Source organism: Phycomyces blakesleeanus (assembly GCF_001638985.1).
Source record: "Phycomyces blakesleeanus NRRL 1555(-) unplaced genomic scaffold PHYBLscaffold_16, whole genome shotgun sequence".
Classification (NCBI taxonomy): domain Eukaryota; kingdom Fungi; phylum Mucoromycota; class Mucoromycetes; order Mucorales; family Phycomycetaceae; genus Phycomyces; species Phycomyces blakesleeanus.
In genome coordinates this window covers 272,478-287,481 of record NW_017265149.1, presented here as the reverse complement: position 1 = coordinate 287,481, position 15,004 = coordinate 272,478, and the positions used below count along the sequence as shown (strand labels likewise).

The window sequence follows — 15,004 nt, the reverse complement described above, 5'->3', positions numbered from 1 at the left end:
CTCCTTTGTAGGGCCTGAAGCTTCCTTGGGCTCATAAACTTCGGCATCAGCAGAAGGTTCGGGGAAGTCAGTACGATTTTGGATGGTCATAAACAAGTCGACAGGCTTGGTTGTAGGCTGCTTGGGATCATACTTGACAGCAGGACCATCTAATATATGCACACAGATACAAAAGAAATAAAGATGAAAATATTAGAATTATTATGAATGCATACCAATAAACACACTTTTTTTTTGAAAAAAAAAACATACCATAACAGAACTTGAAGCGATGCAAGAACATGCCGATAACAGTCTTGGCTTCCTGGAGAGCAAAGGCCATACCGATACATCCACGAGGACCAGTGCTGAAGGGCAACCATGCGGCCTTTGAGCGCTTCTGTTCTTCTTCGGGAGTCCAGCGTTCGGGATCAAAGTTGTATGGGTCGGGATAGACCTTGGGGTTCATGTGGAGACCGTAAAGATGGACTACAGAGGGAGTATCGGCCTCGATCTTGTATCCACCGGGAAGAATACAGTCCTTTTGGCAGTACTTTCCGAGCATACGAACGGGAGGGTGCATACGAAGGGTTTCCTTGAGACACATGCTGATATATTTAAGTCTGCTGATTTGTTCAGAGGAAGGCAGCTCAGTGTGTGTGATTCCGACGTTTGCGATCTCCTGGAGAACCTTGGCTTCAATTTCGGGCTGGCGAGAGATTTCATAAAGGAACCAGGCAAGAGTGTTGGCTGTGGTATCGTGGCCGGCAATCAAGAAAGTGACGACCTGGTCACGGATGTTTTCGTCAGAAAGACCCTGATGGTGCTCGTCGCGGGCGTTCAACATGAATCCCAGGAGATCCTTTTCGATATCGGTGGCATCTTCGCTCTCCTTGCGGTCCTTTATAACCTTGTCGACGATGCTGTGCATAAGGTTTACTTCGCGGTCATAGCGACGGTTCATTTCCAGAGGAAGACTCTTCATGAATTGAGCTTGGGAGAAACGAACGATACTCTGCTTGAGACAGTAGCCCATGGCCTCAATGAAAGGATGTGGGGGTGCTTCACGCTTTTCGAGCAGACCAAATTCATAGCCGAAACCAATCTTGCCAATGGTCTCGAAAGTGAGGTTGGTAGTCCAGTGAAGGATTTCTACTTTTTCGTCGGGCTTGTACTGTTCAAGGATACGGATGGTCTCCTGGGCAATGATACCCATCTCATTCTGATAAACCTATTGATTCAAAATTATACAATGCGATCAATATTTCTCTCTTTTATATATGTATATATTTATTTATACTATAGAAAATTTTTTTAAAAAAAAATTAAAATTTACCTTGATAGCACGAGGACTGAATGCGGGCATAAGAAGCTTGTGTGCCAACTTCCAATCGGGATCACTGGTATCGGTTGTGAACAAGCCTTGTCCGGCAAATAATTTGATTTCCTTGAGAGTGGTTTTGATCTTTTTGGTAAAGTATTCACTCTCTTTGACAAAGACTTCGGCAATATCAGGGTCGCAGGTAGCAACCATTCTAGTGCCCAGAATCGAGACGTCAATCAAGGGACCATATTTTTCAAAGAAACGAAGGAAACCAGCATTCCTATTATATAGGAAAATTTTAAAGTGTCAGTAACAAAATTTTAAAATTTTAATTTCTTTTTTTTTTTTTTTTTTTTTTTGGTCTTACATGTCTGGCATCATTTCATAAAGATTTCCAATATAGGGAAGCTTGGTAGGACCAGGAATGACACTTTTAATTGAATCTTTTGTGTTCAAGTATACGACTTTCTGGCTACGGATTCTGTCGATTTCATCCAATGTGTTTCCTTCGGCATCTTCAAGGACAATGTTGGCTGTTGAGCCAACAATATCAAGCTTTTCTGCTGCAAGATTGCGGACGGTGTCTACACTGGCACCGTTACCGATTTGGATAATATAGCCTTCTTCTTCAAGATCCTGTGCACCTTTGACGGCCACAATTAGCGAAGTTAAATTTGTTGACATTTGTTATGATTTTTCTTAATGTATGAATTGTTTATAAAAGTAGGATAAAGATGGAGGGAAAAATAAAACTTCGGCCTCGTATTTATACATTTGTTGATTCTGAGCTAAACGGAAGCTGCTTTTTTTTTATTGGCCAATAAAGTACAATTATAATGTATAATGTACAATGTACAATGCGCTTGATGATAGACCCATTCTGGATGGGCCGAAATAATAAGAATAATATTAAAAATCTTATATATATATATATATAAGAAGAGCTCCGAGAGTTTTTCCATTTTCTACTCAGCCGTGCACGATAATAATTTTAAAGAAATATATAAAAATAAAAAATATAAAGTCGGATCAGCGGCTGAGATTTAATCTTATACGGCAATCATTTCAAGCGTCATATACACCAGACAAACAGAGATATACGCACAGAGAGGGCGAGAGGCCTAGAGATAGGACCCTTACAAAGATAATAAAAAAAAACTGGTCCTTTTATTACGCTTAATATTATATAATTTTTTAGAGATGTTTTACTATCAATGAATCAATGAATCGATAGATAAAGGCCTTTTTGTAAACAAGTTATTTAAGGGGTTGTAATACAGGACAAGTGGTATCCCCAGGGAATTCAGTTAAAGGACTATTTGAGGGCTAATGTCTATTGTCCCTAGACCAGAAAGTATGATGCTAATTAGGTCTTTGGGTCTATTTAGGGCATGTAACAATATGGTTGGCTGGTTAAATAATATATATTTAATAATTTAATAATTTAATAATTTGAAACAAAAATCGTAAATAATAAGAAACACTTGGCTAAATCTGTTTCGATTTATCTGGGTTGTTGTTCTTTCTTATTATTTAATGAACTCATTCACATCAATAATCTATTATCAAAATTTTAAAGCCAAGAATAAGAATGTTTGATATATACTTTCCCATATTGCACTGAAAGGCGTCAGTGAGGGTGAAACCTACAGACGCTAATTATTGACTATGATCAAATTGATACCAAAACTTTAAATAAAAGATTTATTATTACAAATCCTTTGTAGACAAAGTGCACTATACCCTCTTACGTGCAAATTTTTATTTGGTATCCAAATAAAAAGGAAATTATAATACGTCAATTGCATGAAATACCTCGCAATATCACTCCAAAGAACCTCGCATTTTTTTTTAAAAAAAAATTATATATGTAAATATGTTCTTAATTGGTTGAGCATTCAAGGTCTCACACCGAACTGGCTATCATTTATCTATTAAACATAATTATACAAATTGGCTATATACAAGTAATAGTCATAATAACACCTGAATACTTTTTATTTTATTCATAAGTTTTACAATTTTTTACAAGACTAAATCAAACAATAATAAACCATTATCATTTGGCTTCAGAAAAAAAAAGATCAAGGCTGGTGTGTGCTTACTGCCTGTACTATATTTACATCAAAGTACTATATTTGACTTTTAAAGAAAGATAGAACAAAAGAAATAGCTCAACCAATTGAACAACTTACAAATGAAATGTGTAGATATGAAAGTTACATAGTGATACTATGTACCAAAGAAAAGGATAATCAAAGGACAAATATGGAGATTTTCATTTTATCGGTGTAGGGTTCAGCCATGTTATCAAAGAAAAGAAAAGAAAAGAAAAACCTTGTGTATATGCAAAACGTGCACAGCACAAAAAGTAATACTAATTCATTAAGCGAGTACAATCCTGTCATATTTAACTTTCCTTAATCAGAAATCTCGCGATCTTGCTTTGCTTTCCGGGTGTGACCTCGGCTTGACGAATAATAATAATAATAACAATCGACCGGCCTTGTCCACTTGTAAACCAAATGAATGAAATGGATAATTAATTAATTGAATATATATATATATATATATATATAAGTTAAAGTAAACTATATTAAACCACGCGTACAAGACGTACAAAGTGTACAAAGTATACAAAATGAATAGAATGTATGACCACGCGTTTAAACGTGCTACTACTGCTATTATTACTCTTAATGAAGCCTCTTTACCTTATTTTATTTTAAAAAAAAAATTAAGCTTGAATAATTACATCTTTAAGGTGTTAAACTTTTGTTGCTGTTATCATTGTTCAAATTTTATGTACTAGCTGTTTTATATTACGCTACCAAGAAAGAGAACAAGACTTGTATTTCATTTTCCTTTAAAAAGTACATTAGATCATTTGCAGGTTATTTACCCACACTAAAGCACTAAGCACCAAAACTAATCCCTGTTTACTATCTTTACTTTATTTTTTTCTCTTAAATAAATAAAAAACATTATTCAAAAGATATACTTGAATATCCAATCTTTGATCTCATTTTTTGTTCAACTAAAGATGTATACAAGTCTCTTTCTTTATTTTTTGAAAGATAAGCACACACGTTAGTGCTTCTCAGAGAAATGTACTATTAGTTAAAGTATATATAAATACCAGATAAGAACCCTAGGAAAATAATTCAAAGTATAAAATATAATAAAAATCACTTGGGGACTATATAGAGAGATTGCTTTTTTTTTGGTAGCAAAAAAAAAGTGCCAAGATTAGTGTTAGTCTATTCTGTTCAGGGATTTATCATACTATCTGCAAAAACCAATCGTGTCTTGAATCATTTATAGATTGCTATTAAAGCAAATCAAGAACCAAAAAAAAATGGAAGAAAATGTGCCACACTACAACCTAATTCATTCCGTAGTTTCCCTGACAAAATACAATCATATAAGGCTATTATATTTATATATTATTCTATAGTTTTCTAGTGCACAAATATTTTTCCCGTTGTAGATCAATGAACTAACTTTGACGTTTACAACTTCAGAGTAACTTTATTAACCCAAAAGACAAAACATACCTCTTCTTTTAATAGTACAAGACAAACATACTAGACAAGTAGTTGGGTTATCAAATTATAGTATGTTTGACTTATCTTAGATACTGTAAAGGTGTGTACGGCCTTTTCGTTTTGTTTTATTTTTGACATAATAATTGGTAGTCTTTATCTATTAGATCATGGTAAATAATTCTAGAGACAATAAGAATACTAATGATCGTATAGTATTTTAGTAAAAATATTACTTCATTGATCTTGTATCATTCGGCTAAAGAAACTTGAATGATTTTTTAGATATACACATATTCACTCAAATTAAAGGAAAAGTTCTTTCATTGATTTTAAACTATAGATAGATTTATTATCACTTCCTTACACGAATGAAAATAAGTGTCAAATTTTGGCTGAAAACGAAAAAAATAAATAAAAAAAATGAATTCAAAATGACAAAGAAGTAATTGGTGACCGGGATATTCCGCAACCACAATTTATTTTGTTTCAATCTCTGTAATTATATTGACCCTCTTTTGCCTAATAAATGAACACAGCCCCCCCATAAGGATAAGGTATCTGTTATTTACCTATCAATTCCTTATTGACCATGTTAGTCTATCTTAACTGTAAGATCACAGATATAGAAAAAAAATAATATTCATAGACACAAGAACCATAGTTTTGAATGTATGTTTGTGCGTCTATGTGTCTATAATTCTGGACAGGATTTATAGATATCCACAAAAAAAAATTGAACGCTCCGATCGTCTGTCTAATGTTAAAGTATAGCAGATAAATGGCATTTTGCACGCTTTTGAAAAGAAAAAGTAAGTGAAAATAAAATCTTTTTCACAACCAGCCCAAATTTTGTCTTTAATTGGATTTTATTTATGTTAAACCAAAAATAACAGCTAATTTTGGTTTTTATGCTTATATAACCGGCACAGCATTTACCCAGACCATCTGTACAATCTTTTAAAACCAAAACCAAATAAATTCTTACGAAGCATTTATTGTTTTGTTTATTTTTTAGTCATTTATTATACCTCTTTATCTTTTTTTTTCTCCTTTCTCCATTGTCCTCTTTTGATCGTATCAAGATTTACGTTGGATAATAGTTTTATTCCACAGAAATAAATGAATAATTAAGATGTACTCAAGATAGTAACAGTAATATCTGATTAAAATATTGACCTTTTGAGTGCAGCAAGAAAAGAAGAAGAAAAAAAAAAGAGTAGGAAAGAAAGAAGGAAAGAAGCATGAAAAGAGAAAGTGAGTATAGAATTTATTGATCTGGAATATCAAAAATTTGAGTATTTTCTGTAAAGAATCGGTACTATTGAATTATTGTATATTGTATATAATAATGTATATATATATATATATATATATACCAGATCCTCCCAGCCATCAAGGTATATATATCATACCGTACTGGTGGAGAGGATAGTAAAGAGGTACATAGTTAAAGAAGTAAAGAGAAGATATCAATACATCGGTAACACAGGTCAAATATTTACCATCGATCAAAACTTTTAATCTGGTACATATAATAATATATAGTAGGTACACACCGAGAAGTTACTCGATCGCTATTCACACCTCTTTAACCTCTCCTTTTCTCTTTCATATACACAAGTACAATTGCATAGATAATGGTTTTAGATACTTGTACAACCCACATGTCAATCTTGTCATGGTTAGCAAAAATGCTGTAAGGGACCAACCAATCAAATAAATAGCTAAGATAATCATATCATCAAAGTAACTGTTATTCTGTGAGAGTTTCTTCATGTTCTTTTGAACACTCTCAAAATTTTAATTAGCACATATTAAAGTTTGTCTTTTAATCACATTAGCCATCTCAAGGTCAAATATCATCATCCCGAGACCTTTTATTATTATTAGCATCAGTCTTATAAAACAAGCTCTTTTTTCTTTCTTTTGCATAAAACTCTTGTATTCAATCATACATATATATATATTGCTCAAAATATTTTATGGGTTATAATTCGTGACTACTCGTCGGTATTCCAAAAAAAAGGCGCAATTGCTGTGAGTAATATGATTGGATAATATTGCTTTTAATTTTCCAAAAATAATTGGGTCAAAATGTGGGGTGGACAGACGAAATATCTCTACAAAAACTCAAACGACTTTGACTGGCTAGTCGTCTTCAATTGCCACTTGAATTGAGAGGATTATGCTTTTGGTGAGAGAGATGGGCTACAGGGTGTAAGACCTGGGAAACAAACAACTAGAATATTTCTACCTAATGGAAGAAGTGGTACTATGAGCACTTTAATTTTATCTAATATGCATTTGAATTAATTTTGGATTTTTTTTTAGTCTGTCCACACCAATTGTCTAGTAGATTAGAAATTTTGAGCAATCTACATTGTATATATATATATATTTTGATTTTTTTTATTGTTTCTTTCTCATATATACATTCGCTACTTGTTAATATTTATAATAAATATATAAGCTCATTGTGTATATCCCGTGTATATCCTGTGGGTTATCCTGTGATGATGCGGGTTATCCTGTGATTATGTGGGGAGGTCGAAGAACTATATCTCTTACCAATGAAAAATAAAGCATATCTTTACAGGATTGATACTGTTTTGACTATATCCACAAATGTAGTAGGCATTTCCTAATCCTACATATTGTTTTTCTGATTATTATTATTATTATTATTATTATTATTATTTTTAAGGTCATGCTTAAAAGCAAAAAAAGCAAAAGCAAAAGCAAAAGCAAAAGCAAAAGCAGAAGCAATATATATATAAAAGACTCTCTCATTGTAGAACATTACTTAATTTAGTATTAGGAGGACCTTAATTGTGTGATTCTGGGGTACATTTGTAAGCAGGTTCCCTCCCTTTCTCCCTTTCTCCCTGCCTCTCTGTATGTAAATATACATGCGTGTTTGTGTGTTCATTTATTAATTTGCTCCTAAAAATACCACTGGTAATTTGTACAGTGGTGTTTTTGCTTTGTTTATATAGCTATATAGCTATATGTGCACAGAGGTATAAGTACAAAAGATGCATAAATACTTCAATACACATGTACGTAAAGATATACAAATTTATAGATGTATGGGTTTTGTCATAATTCATTTTCATTAAAAAAAAATCAAATAGCATAGGGAGTCGATTCATACTAATGTCAAGGAAACCTGTTCTTTTGGTTTTCCTTTTCTTTTGTAGAACCTGACACAATAAGTATCAATAAAACATGTGGGCCAGAAGCCTCATCTCACCAAGATTAGTTTTAAGCATAAAAAAATAAATTATTATTATCATCATTATCATTATTCATGTGTAGGGATATCAGCTCCCAATCTTCCATTACTACTTCTTCTTCTTCTTCTTCTTCTTCTTATGATTCTTTTGGTCGTGGCTTTTTCTTCTTTTCGATTTATTTATATATTGTGCTTGTCCTTGTTCTTGTTCTTCAACACCGCCAGTGTTCTGTTACACTTGAAATCTAATTCTAGAGTGTTCTGTACCCACAAATGACTACAACATCTTTTTTTTTTTATTTTTTTTATTTATTTTTATACTTGACGTCAGATACTTTAATATCTCTTGGCCCAAGAGCAAGAAGAATAACTAAATTAAAATAGGGTAATATATTTTATATAGGTATTGAGCACACCTTTTTATTGAAATAATAAATAATAAACAAAAAGCCTCAAAAGGATAATTTCATAAAGTAGTAATTATCCAAGCCAAGCAAAGTTAAAGGAATCTAGACACCAAACTAAAGGACGGATAAAACATCAAACGTTTCTATTTGGATTCCAACCTTTATTTCTTTTTCTCTCTTCTTTTTCAACGCCCCTTCCTCCCCCTATTCTTTATCATTATTTTACAATAAACATATATACAATTTTTGGTGTGTGTATATAGCTGTTTAACAATAAAACAAGTAGTATTTTTTTGTGATTGAAAAAAAAAAGTACAAAATATATAAGCTATTTTCATTTATGTAATTCAAACAAAGAACAACCTTCTTTCGCTTATCTACTACACACAGTCAAAAGATTGTTTATTTTTCTTTCTTTCTTAATTAAAATTAAATACATACATAGATACAGATAATTTATATATAAAGTAATTCAGACTTTTGTGGGCTGTGATTTGAATGCACACTCATAATTACAGCCTATCAATAGCAATAATATTGTTGTTGTTGCTTATTGTCAACAAAGATGTACAACAATGGTTGATTAAATCGCATTATTTTGATATACATCTTAAACTCACTGAGAAAAACAAATTAAGATGTAGACTATTGTCATTTCGAATCTAGCGCCACAGTAAGCCGACCCGGGAAGAAAGTCATTTATATATTATATATATAAAGGAAGTTCTGTGGCATTTACCCTGTGCCGCGCAAGATTAGATTTTCAAGTGCTTCTGACAAAAGAGTACAATACACCGAAGCACTGTAGTGTTCTGTGAAACATTAATACGCCCCTTTACACACACACACATGTATATATATATAGCCCCTTTAGTGCCAGACCCAGAATCCATATAAAACAAAGCAAAGAATTGGTCTACTCTTATTCTCAAGATAAAATTCAGAGTGTCTTGTTTGATTATCTGAAGTAGTTCCTATGTAGATTAATGATAAATATCGCTCAATTTTTACCAGGAGAAAAAAAAACACCTTATTGTGTCGGTAGACTTTCCAGTCAAGACATTGTGCTTATGATATTCTATTTTTGATTTATTTCAATAAAACTACTGTTAAACCATTGATATTTTTTCCCCTTTTTGCCTAGTGTTTTTTAAAGAGAGTGGAAAATAGGTAGTGATATTATAAAGTTATTAGATCCATAGGGTCAAGACAGTAAAGAAACAAAGAGAGAAATTAAATTAAAAATAAATAAATAAGATGTCATTCAATAGTGATAGTAATTGTAAATAGTGGATAGAAACATTAATAGCTGGATAATAACCAAGGAAAGCGCAGCATTTTCCGGGGTAAGCAATCGCCACTCAAAACTTGTACTTTATACATACACTGCACATAAAAGAGAGATCAAGACTCAGGTCAAGAATCAGGTTTGGAGTTCATTACTAGAGTAGTTAGACTCTTGGCTTAACGAACCTGGGTGTACTTCTTGAAAGTTAAAACCATTCATTACACACACACAGATATATATATATATATACGTTGTTATTATCGATTTATCAAGATGGGCTAATTATCTTTCTACTTTACTTGCGATTTGATTGGCTGAGCATTTTGTATATAAAAATACGTACATGATTGAATCTATCTTTTCTTACTATTACTACTATTATTATTATTTCGTGTAGATAAAGTATATAAGTAATAGCAAGACTACATTACATTAGACTACAATAAACTACATTATACCTATACCTATGCCTATACCACCACAGGCACACAGGCACACAGGCACACAGGCATACAGGCATACAGGCATACAGACATACAGACACAGACACAGACAAAACGCATGACTTTTGGTTTGTGTGAGGAATAATAAAGTAATAAAATAAATAAATAATAATAATAATAAAAAAAGCTCCTGTGTTGCTTTTGTGCTGTACAAATAACTCCTCTTTCCCCTTATTTTTCTTTCTTTCTCTCGCTTGCTCGCTCTACTCACTCTATTTCATTTCTCTCTCTTTTCTCTCTCTTTCTCCCTCATAAACTCTACATACACATATAATATATATATATATACACCTGCTATTCACTCGCTCTTTACTTCTCCCCTATTTTTCAACTTTACTCTGCGTATGCCTATCTCTTGTAACTTACTTTGCTAGTCTAGTCCGTCCTCACTCGTAACTCTCTTCCCCCTCTTTCTTCTTCTTCTTCCTCCTCTTCTTCTCTTGTTACTTATTGCCCTTCATCTTGCATCATCAGTAATGACAGAGCAACCATCTCTGATGTCTGACCTGGATAATCTCGATCGTCTGGACCTCAATCAGCTCTCCAGAAGTTCACCTTCTCGTCTCCCGCCTTTTCCTCTCAAACACTCTCGCAGTCAGCAAAACGCATTCAGCGACTCACCAGCATCTCCCCCGACTCCTCCCCAACCAACTCGAGTATCTCAGACCAATGGAGGAGGAGGGCACTCTAAGAGTAAGTTTATTTTATTTTATATTATTTTATATTATTTTATATTATATTATATATTATATATACATAATATACGAAATTTTATCTTGTTATATTTATATATACATTTTACTATCAAATATTATTAAAAAAATATTAATAAATGTCCATGTCAACCTGTTTATTTATTTATTTATTATTATCTCATTTCAATTCTAGCTTCAAACCTCTCTCATGTACCTTGCAAGTTCTTTAAACAAGGCACATGTACCGCAGGTGCCAATTGCATCTTTTCACACAATGCAGACCCCGCTTCTGGCTCCTCTGTGTGCAAGTATTTTATTAAAGGAAATTGCAAATTCGGGACCAAGTGTGCACTTTTGCACACCATGTCACTTTATTCTTCCTCAGGTACAAAGAATGGGAACGGAAATATGAACGGAAACGGGAATGGAAACAACAGCAACAGCAACGGCAATAGCAGCAACAACAATAACAACAACAGCAACATCAATAGTAATATCAACGGCAGCAGCAATATCAACATCAATAATAGAACTATATCCTCTGGTTTGTCAAACTCTGGTCAGGACGGCCGTTTTGATGTGCGTTCGCCTCCTCCTCCTCCGCTCCCACTCCCGCTCCCTCTCTCCCTCTCTCACCAAGGGCGCTCGTCGGTCCTGGATTATAATTATGGACGGGCAAACGGCTTTCTCGACAAGGACCCATCTTTGTCTTCCTCGCCTTCGTTAGTAGACGGCCGTGCATTTTTGCACTTTTCCAGAAGAGGGGATCCATTTGCGTCTTCGGCCCCGTCCCAGTCTGGTTTCCTGCCAGTTGATGATCAGCGGCGACCAAAGCTTCCGGTCTTTTCAATGGATCCGCTTATCAGTGGGCTGCGCACCTCTTCTTCACGCGAACCAGCTGATCCAACGCCTTCGTCTTTTGGCCGTCCTATGTTTGGTGCCTATTCATCTAGTAATCCGAGCATGCTCTCGAGTTCATTAAACAAGACCTCAACCCTTTCTCCACTCCACAGTATATCCGAATTTAACCAACAACATCTCCAACATCAGCAGCAAATTCAACTTCAACAACAACAGCAACAACAACAACAACAACAACAACAAAAGCAGCAGCAACAACAGCAACAACAGCAACAGCAGCAGCAACGGTACCATGATGTACCCGGCAATTCGTTGTATTACCACAATTCTGATGAATTTGATGATGATTTCCAGGACAGTTCTGACCTAAATGATGCCATGCTCCCTTCGTCCCTCAATGAGCTACTGACACCTACAGAACTGCAACAACGACGGTCTCGTCAGCAAGCAACATCCTTCCGCTCCTACCTTGACGGTTTCCCGCTCGGGCCAGAAGAAGATAGGTCGGGTTCTGAACTACTGCATGGTTACCGGTCACCATTAGCAACCCAGCCGGTTGACGTTATTGTTGGTGGAGGTGGAGGTGGGCATTCATCTCCATTTGAACATCTTATGTTGCCAAGACAACAGCAGCCAAATCACCATCATCAGCATCAGCAACAGCAACAACAGCAGCAACATCAATCAATGTCATGGAGCATGTCTCTGTTTGGACAATATGGGGCTGATAATGAACCATCTTCTGCAATCAATATTCCCGGTGCTGGCACTTCAAAGCTCTCATTGCTTCAGGACAATAGCAGCAACAACACTAATAGTAATAGTAATAGTAATAATATCAATATCAATAATAATAATAATAATAATAATAGTAGTAGTAGTAGTGGAAGTAGTCGTCCTAAACTGCAGGACAGGATGCCAGAGTCATCCTTTATGCCCTTTTCTGGAGTGGATGACGATGTGCCTTTTTACATGGAAGACACCGAGGCTCCTACACAACCACAAAAGCAACAGCAAAATCAAGATTTGGATGAACCTCGTCTGAATCCTTTTCCCTTTCCCTCTCTAGTCAGTATCCCAAAATAATTCTGAACTGACCATCCTTATATATATATATATATATATATATATATTTCAACCTTTCTCTATATTCCTCCTCCTCCTCTTCTTCTCTTACACTCACACACAAAAATGATCCAAAAAAAAAGTTATTGTTTTCTTATTATTTTTCCCTATTTTATATCTCTACCATCCCCTTTATTGGCCTTTTACAAAACAACCTCTCAACTTTTTTTTTTCTCACTCCTACAAAACTCACAAAATTCCCTAAAATGCACAAAAATGCACAAAAATGCACAGAAATGCACAAAATGCACAAAATTCAAAAAACTCAAAAACTACTCACTTTACACACTTTTTTTATACACCTCTTCTCCCCCCCCCCCCCAAAAAAAAAAAAAGCTTTATGATTTTCTTCTCTTTATTTGACCAAATAAAAATACAAATACAAATACAAATTCAAATTCAAATATACATATACATATATAAATACATAGAGAGAAAGAGAGAAACACAAGCATCCAAAATAAGTATATATATATATATATATGATATTATAAATCTATATAGTGTTATGTAATGCAATATAGTGTGATATAGTGTGATTGTATAAGAGAAACCATATATCATATACATTTATTCTTGTGTGTATGTGTATGTGTGTAAAGAACAAAAAACAAACACTACGGGAAAAAAAGTGGTCTTTTTGGTGGTCTTTTAGGTGGTATTTTAGGTGGTCTTTTGGGTGGCAGTTTTGGTAAAACCAGCAAAAAGACCATCCCTATTTTTGGAAATATAATTAGATCTCCGTTGACTGATGGATGTTAGGTTTTATTCATATCCCGATATTTAAATTTATGTATTATTCTTCTCGTTCTATTGGTAGAAAGAAAATAAAAAAGAGCTTTCTTATTGGTATAGATGGAAAAAAAGAATCTTTGTATTGTCACTCATAAAATACTTTCGTTATACTGCTACTTTTAATTGGATAATATAAACTTTATTGCAGTATACACATTGATAGTATTGGTCATTTAAACAAAAGCATTCTCTCAATTGGTTCTCATATATATATTCTGATTCATTCACAGTTTTAATTGGGCAAAAAAAATTTATTTCATAGAAGATCATTATTTAAAAATGTTTTTATTGGTTGTTATAATAGAAATAATATTTTATTCATGAATCGTACTGGCTAAAATTCCTTCAGATTATTACATATTCTCACATTAATTACACAATTTATTGTACCTACCAGATATGAACTTACCAGAGTATTCTCGCTTCTTACGCCCTCTCCAGAGCTGGCTAACCCTTGCAATTGATGCCCAGTTTCTGTGGCATCTGGTAAAATCGATTCCATTGTCTCTGAGTATGATGGAATGATTGATACACAGCCTGTTTTTATCCTCTTGAGGAAGCAATGACCAGCCAGGGTTTGTTCCAAGATCCTGAACAGATGGAAGAGCTGCCAGTTGATCACATATGACCTTGGTACATGTGTTAACAATTCTCTTGGTTTCCTCGGTCAATTCTATTCTAAGATCGTCTGTTATCATCTTGTATATATGCTTTAAAGTTATATCGTTGATTTTTGATACGGGTCTTGGAATGATGCCAGTAAGAGTCTATTATGTTTGACATTAATTGAAAGGACTTTAGTTGTTATAGTATTTGCTTACACTGGTAGAGGTTACAATAGTTCTATCTGGAAATTCCCGATCTTTAAATTCATTGTAAAAACTTGTCATTTGAAGTTGCATCGCATCTTGTCTTTTTTCTAATGCTTCTTGACGGCCTAGCAATGCTTCTTGACCACTCTTTAGGGAAATAAGTGCCGCTTGTATTCCTTGAAGCAACTGAATCACTGTATTGTCTGTATTGTTCATAATTGTAAGAAAAAATCAGTTACGTGTTTGTTATAGAAAAAGAAAGAAAGAGAAAATTTTTTACCAGAAACTATTATTAGTTTCAAATCTTTAGCTTCAATTTTTTAGCTTCAAATTATTAGTTTCAAATTATCTGTACAAATCTATTGGTTACTCCTGAAGAAACATTGATCTAGTAACTTCACTGATGACATACAGATACTTCTTTAAGATCCC

At 33.9% G+C, this 15,004-nt stretch overlaps 5 protein-coding genes across 5 annotated transcripts; 1 reads left to right on the top strand and 4 right to left on the bottom strand.

Annotated features, from left to right (window-relative positions):
- Positions 1–51: 51 nt before the first annotated feature.
- On the bottom strand, positions 52–1,987 carry PHYBLDRAFT_114742 (CYP5205 protein; the record flags this gene model as incomplete). Its single annotated transcript, XM_018428411.1, has 4 exons — positions 52–149; positions 253–1,210; positions 1,316–1,583; positions 1,671–1,987. Coding segments are annotated over 4 exons (1,641 nt in total), but the record flags the coding sequence as incomplete, so codon positions are not given.
- Positions 1,988–6,134: 4,147 nt separating this feature from the next.
- On the bottom strand, positions 6,135–8,123 carry PHYBLDRAFT_170557 (hypothetical protein; the record flags this gene model as incomplete). The annotated part of the gene is made up of 5 exons (XM_018436373.1): positions 6,135–6,169; positions 6,264–6,365; positions 6,445–6,545; positions 7,420–7,513; positions 8,105–8,123. 5 exons carry the CDS (start codon positions 8,121–8,123, stop codon positions 6,135–6,137), a joined length of 351 nt encoding a protein of 116 aa, XP_018289218.1.
- Positions 8,124–11,346: 3,223 nt separating this feature from the next.
- Positions 11,347–12,187, bottom strand: PHYBLDRAFT_159371 (hypothetical protein). Its single transcript, XM_018433977.1, has one exon. The coding sequence runs from the start codon at positions 12,132–12,134 to the stop codon at positions 11,970–11,972; it is 165 nt and encodes a 54-aa protein (XP_018289217.1). The 5' UTR covers positions 12,135–12,187; the 3' UTR covers positions 11,347–11,969.
- A 322-nt stretch (positions 12,188–12,509) lies between these two features.
- Positions 12,510–13,223, top strand: PHYBLDRAFT_159370 (hypothetical protein). The gene has a single exon (XM_018433976.1). It carries the CDS (start codon positions 12,528–12,530, stop codon positions 12,924–12,926), a length of 399 nt encoding a protein of 132 aa, XP_018289216.1. The 5' UTR covers positions 12,510–12,527; the 3' UTR covers positions 12,927–13,223.
- An 851-nt stretch (positions 13,224–14,074) lies between these two features.
- Positions 14,075–14,788, bottom strand: PHYBLDRAFT_170555 (hypothetical protein; the record flags this gene model as incomplete). Its single annotated transcript, XM_018436372.1, has 3 exons — positions 14,075–14,103; positions 14,170–14,527; positions 14,582–14,788. 3 exons carry the CDS (start codon positions 14,786–14,788, stop codon positions 14,075–14,077), a joined length of 594 nt encoding a protein of 197 aa, XP_018289215.1.
- Between the last annotated feature and the right edge of the window lie 216 nt (positions 14,789–15,004).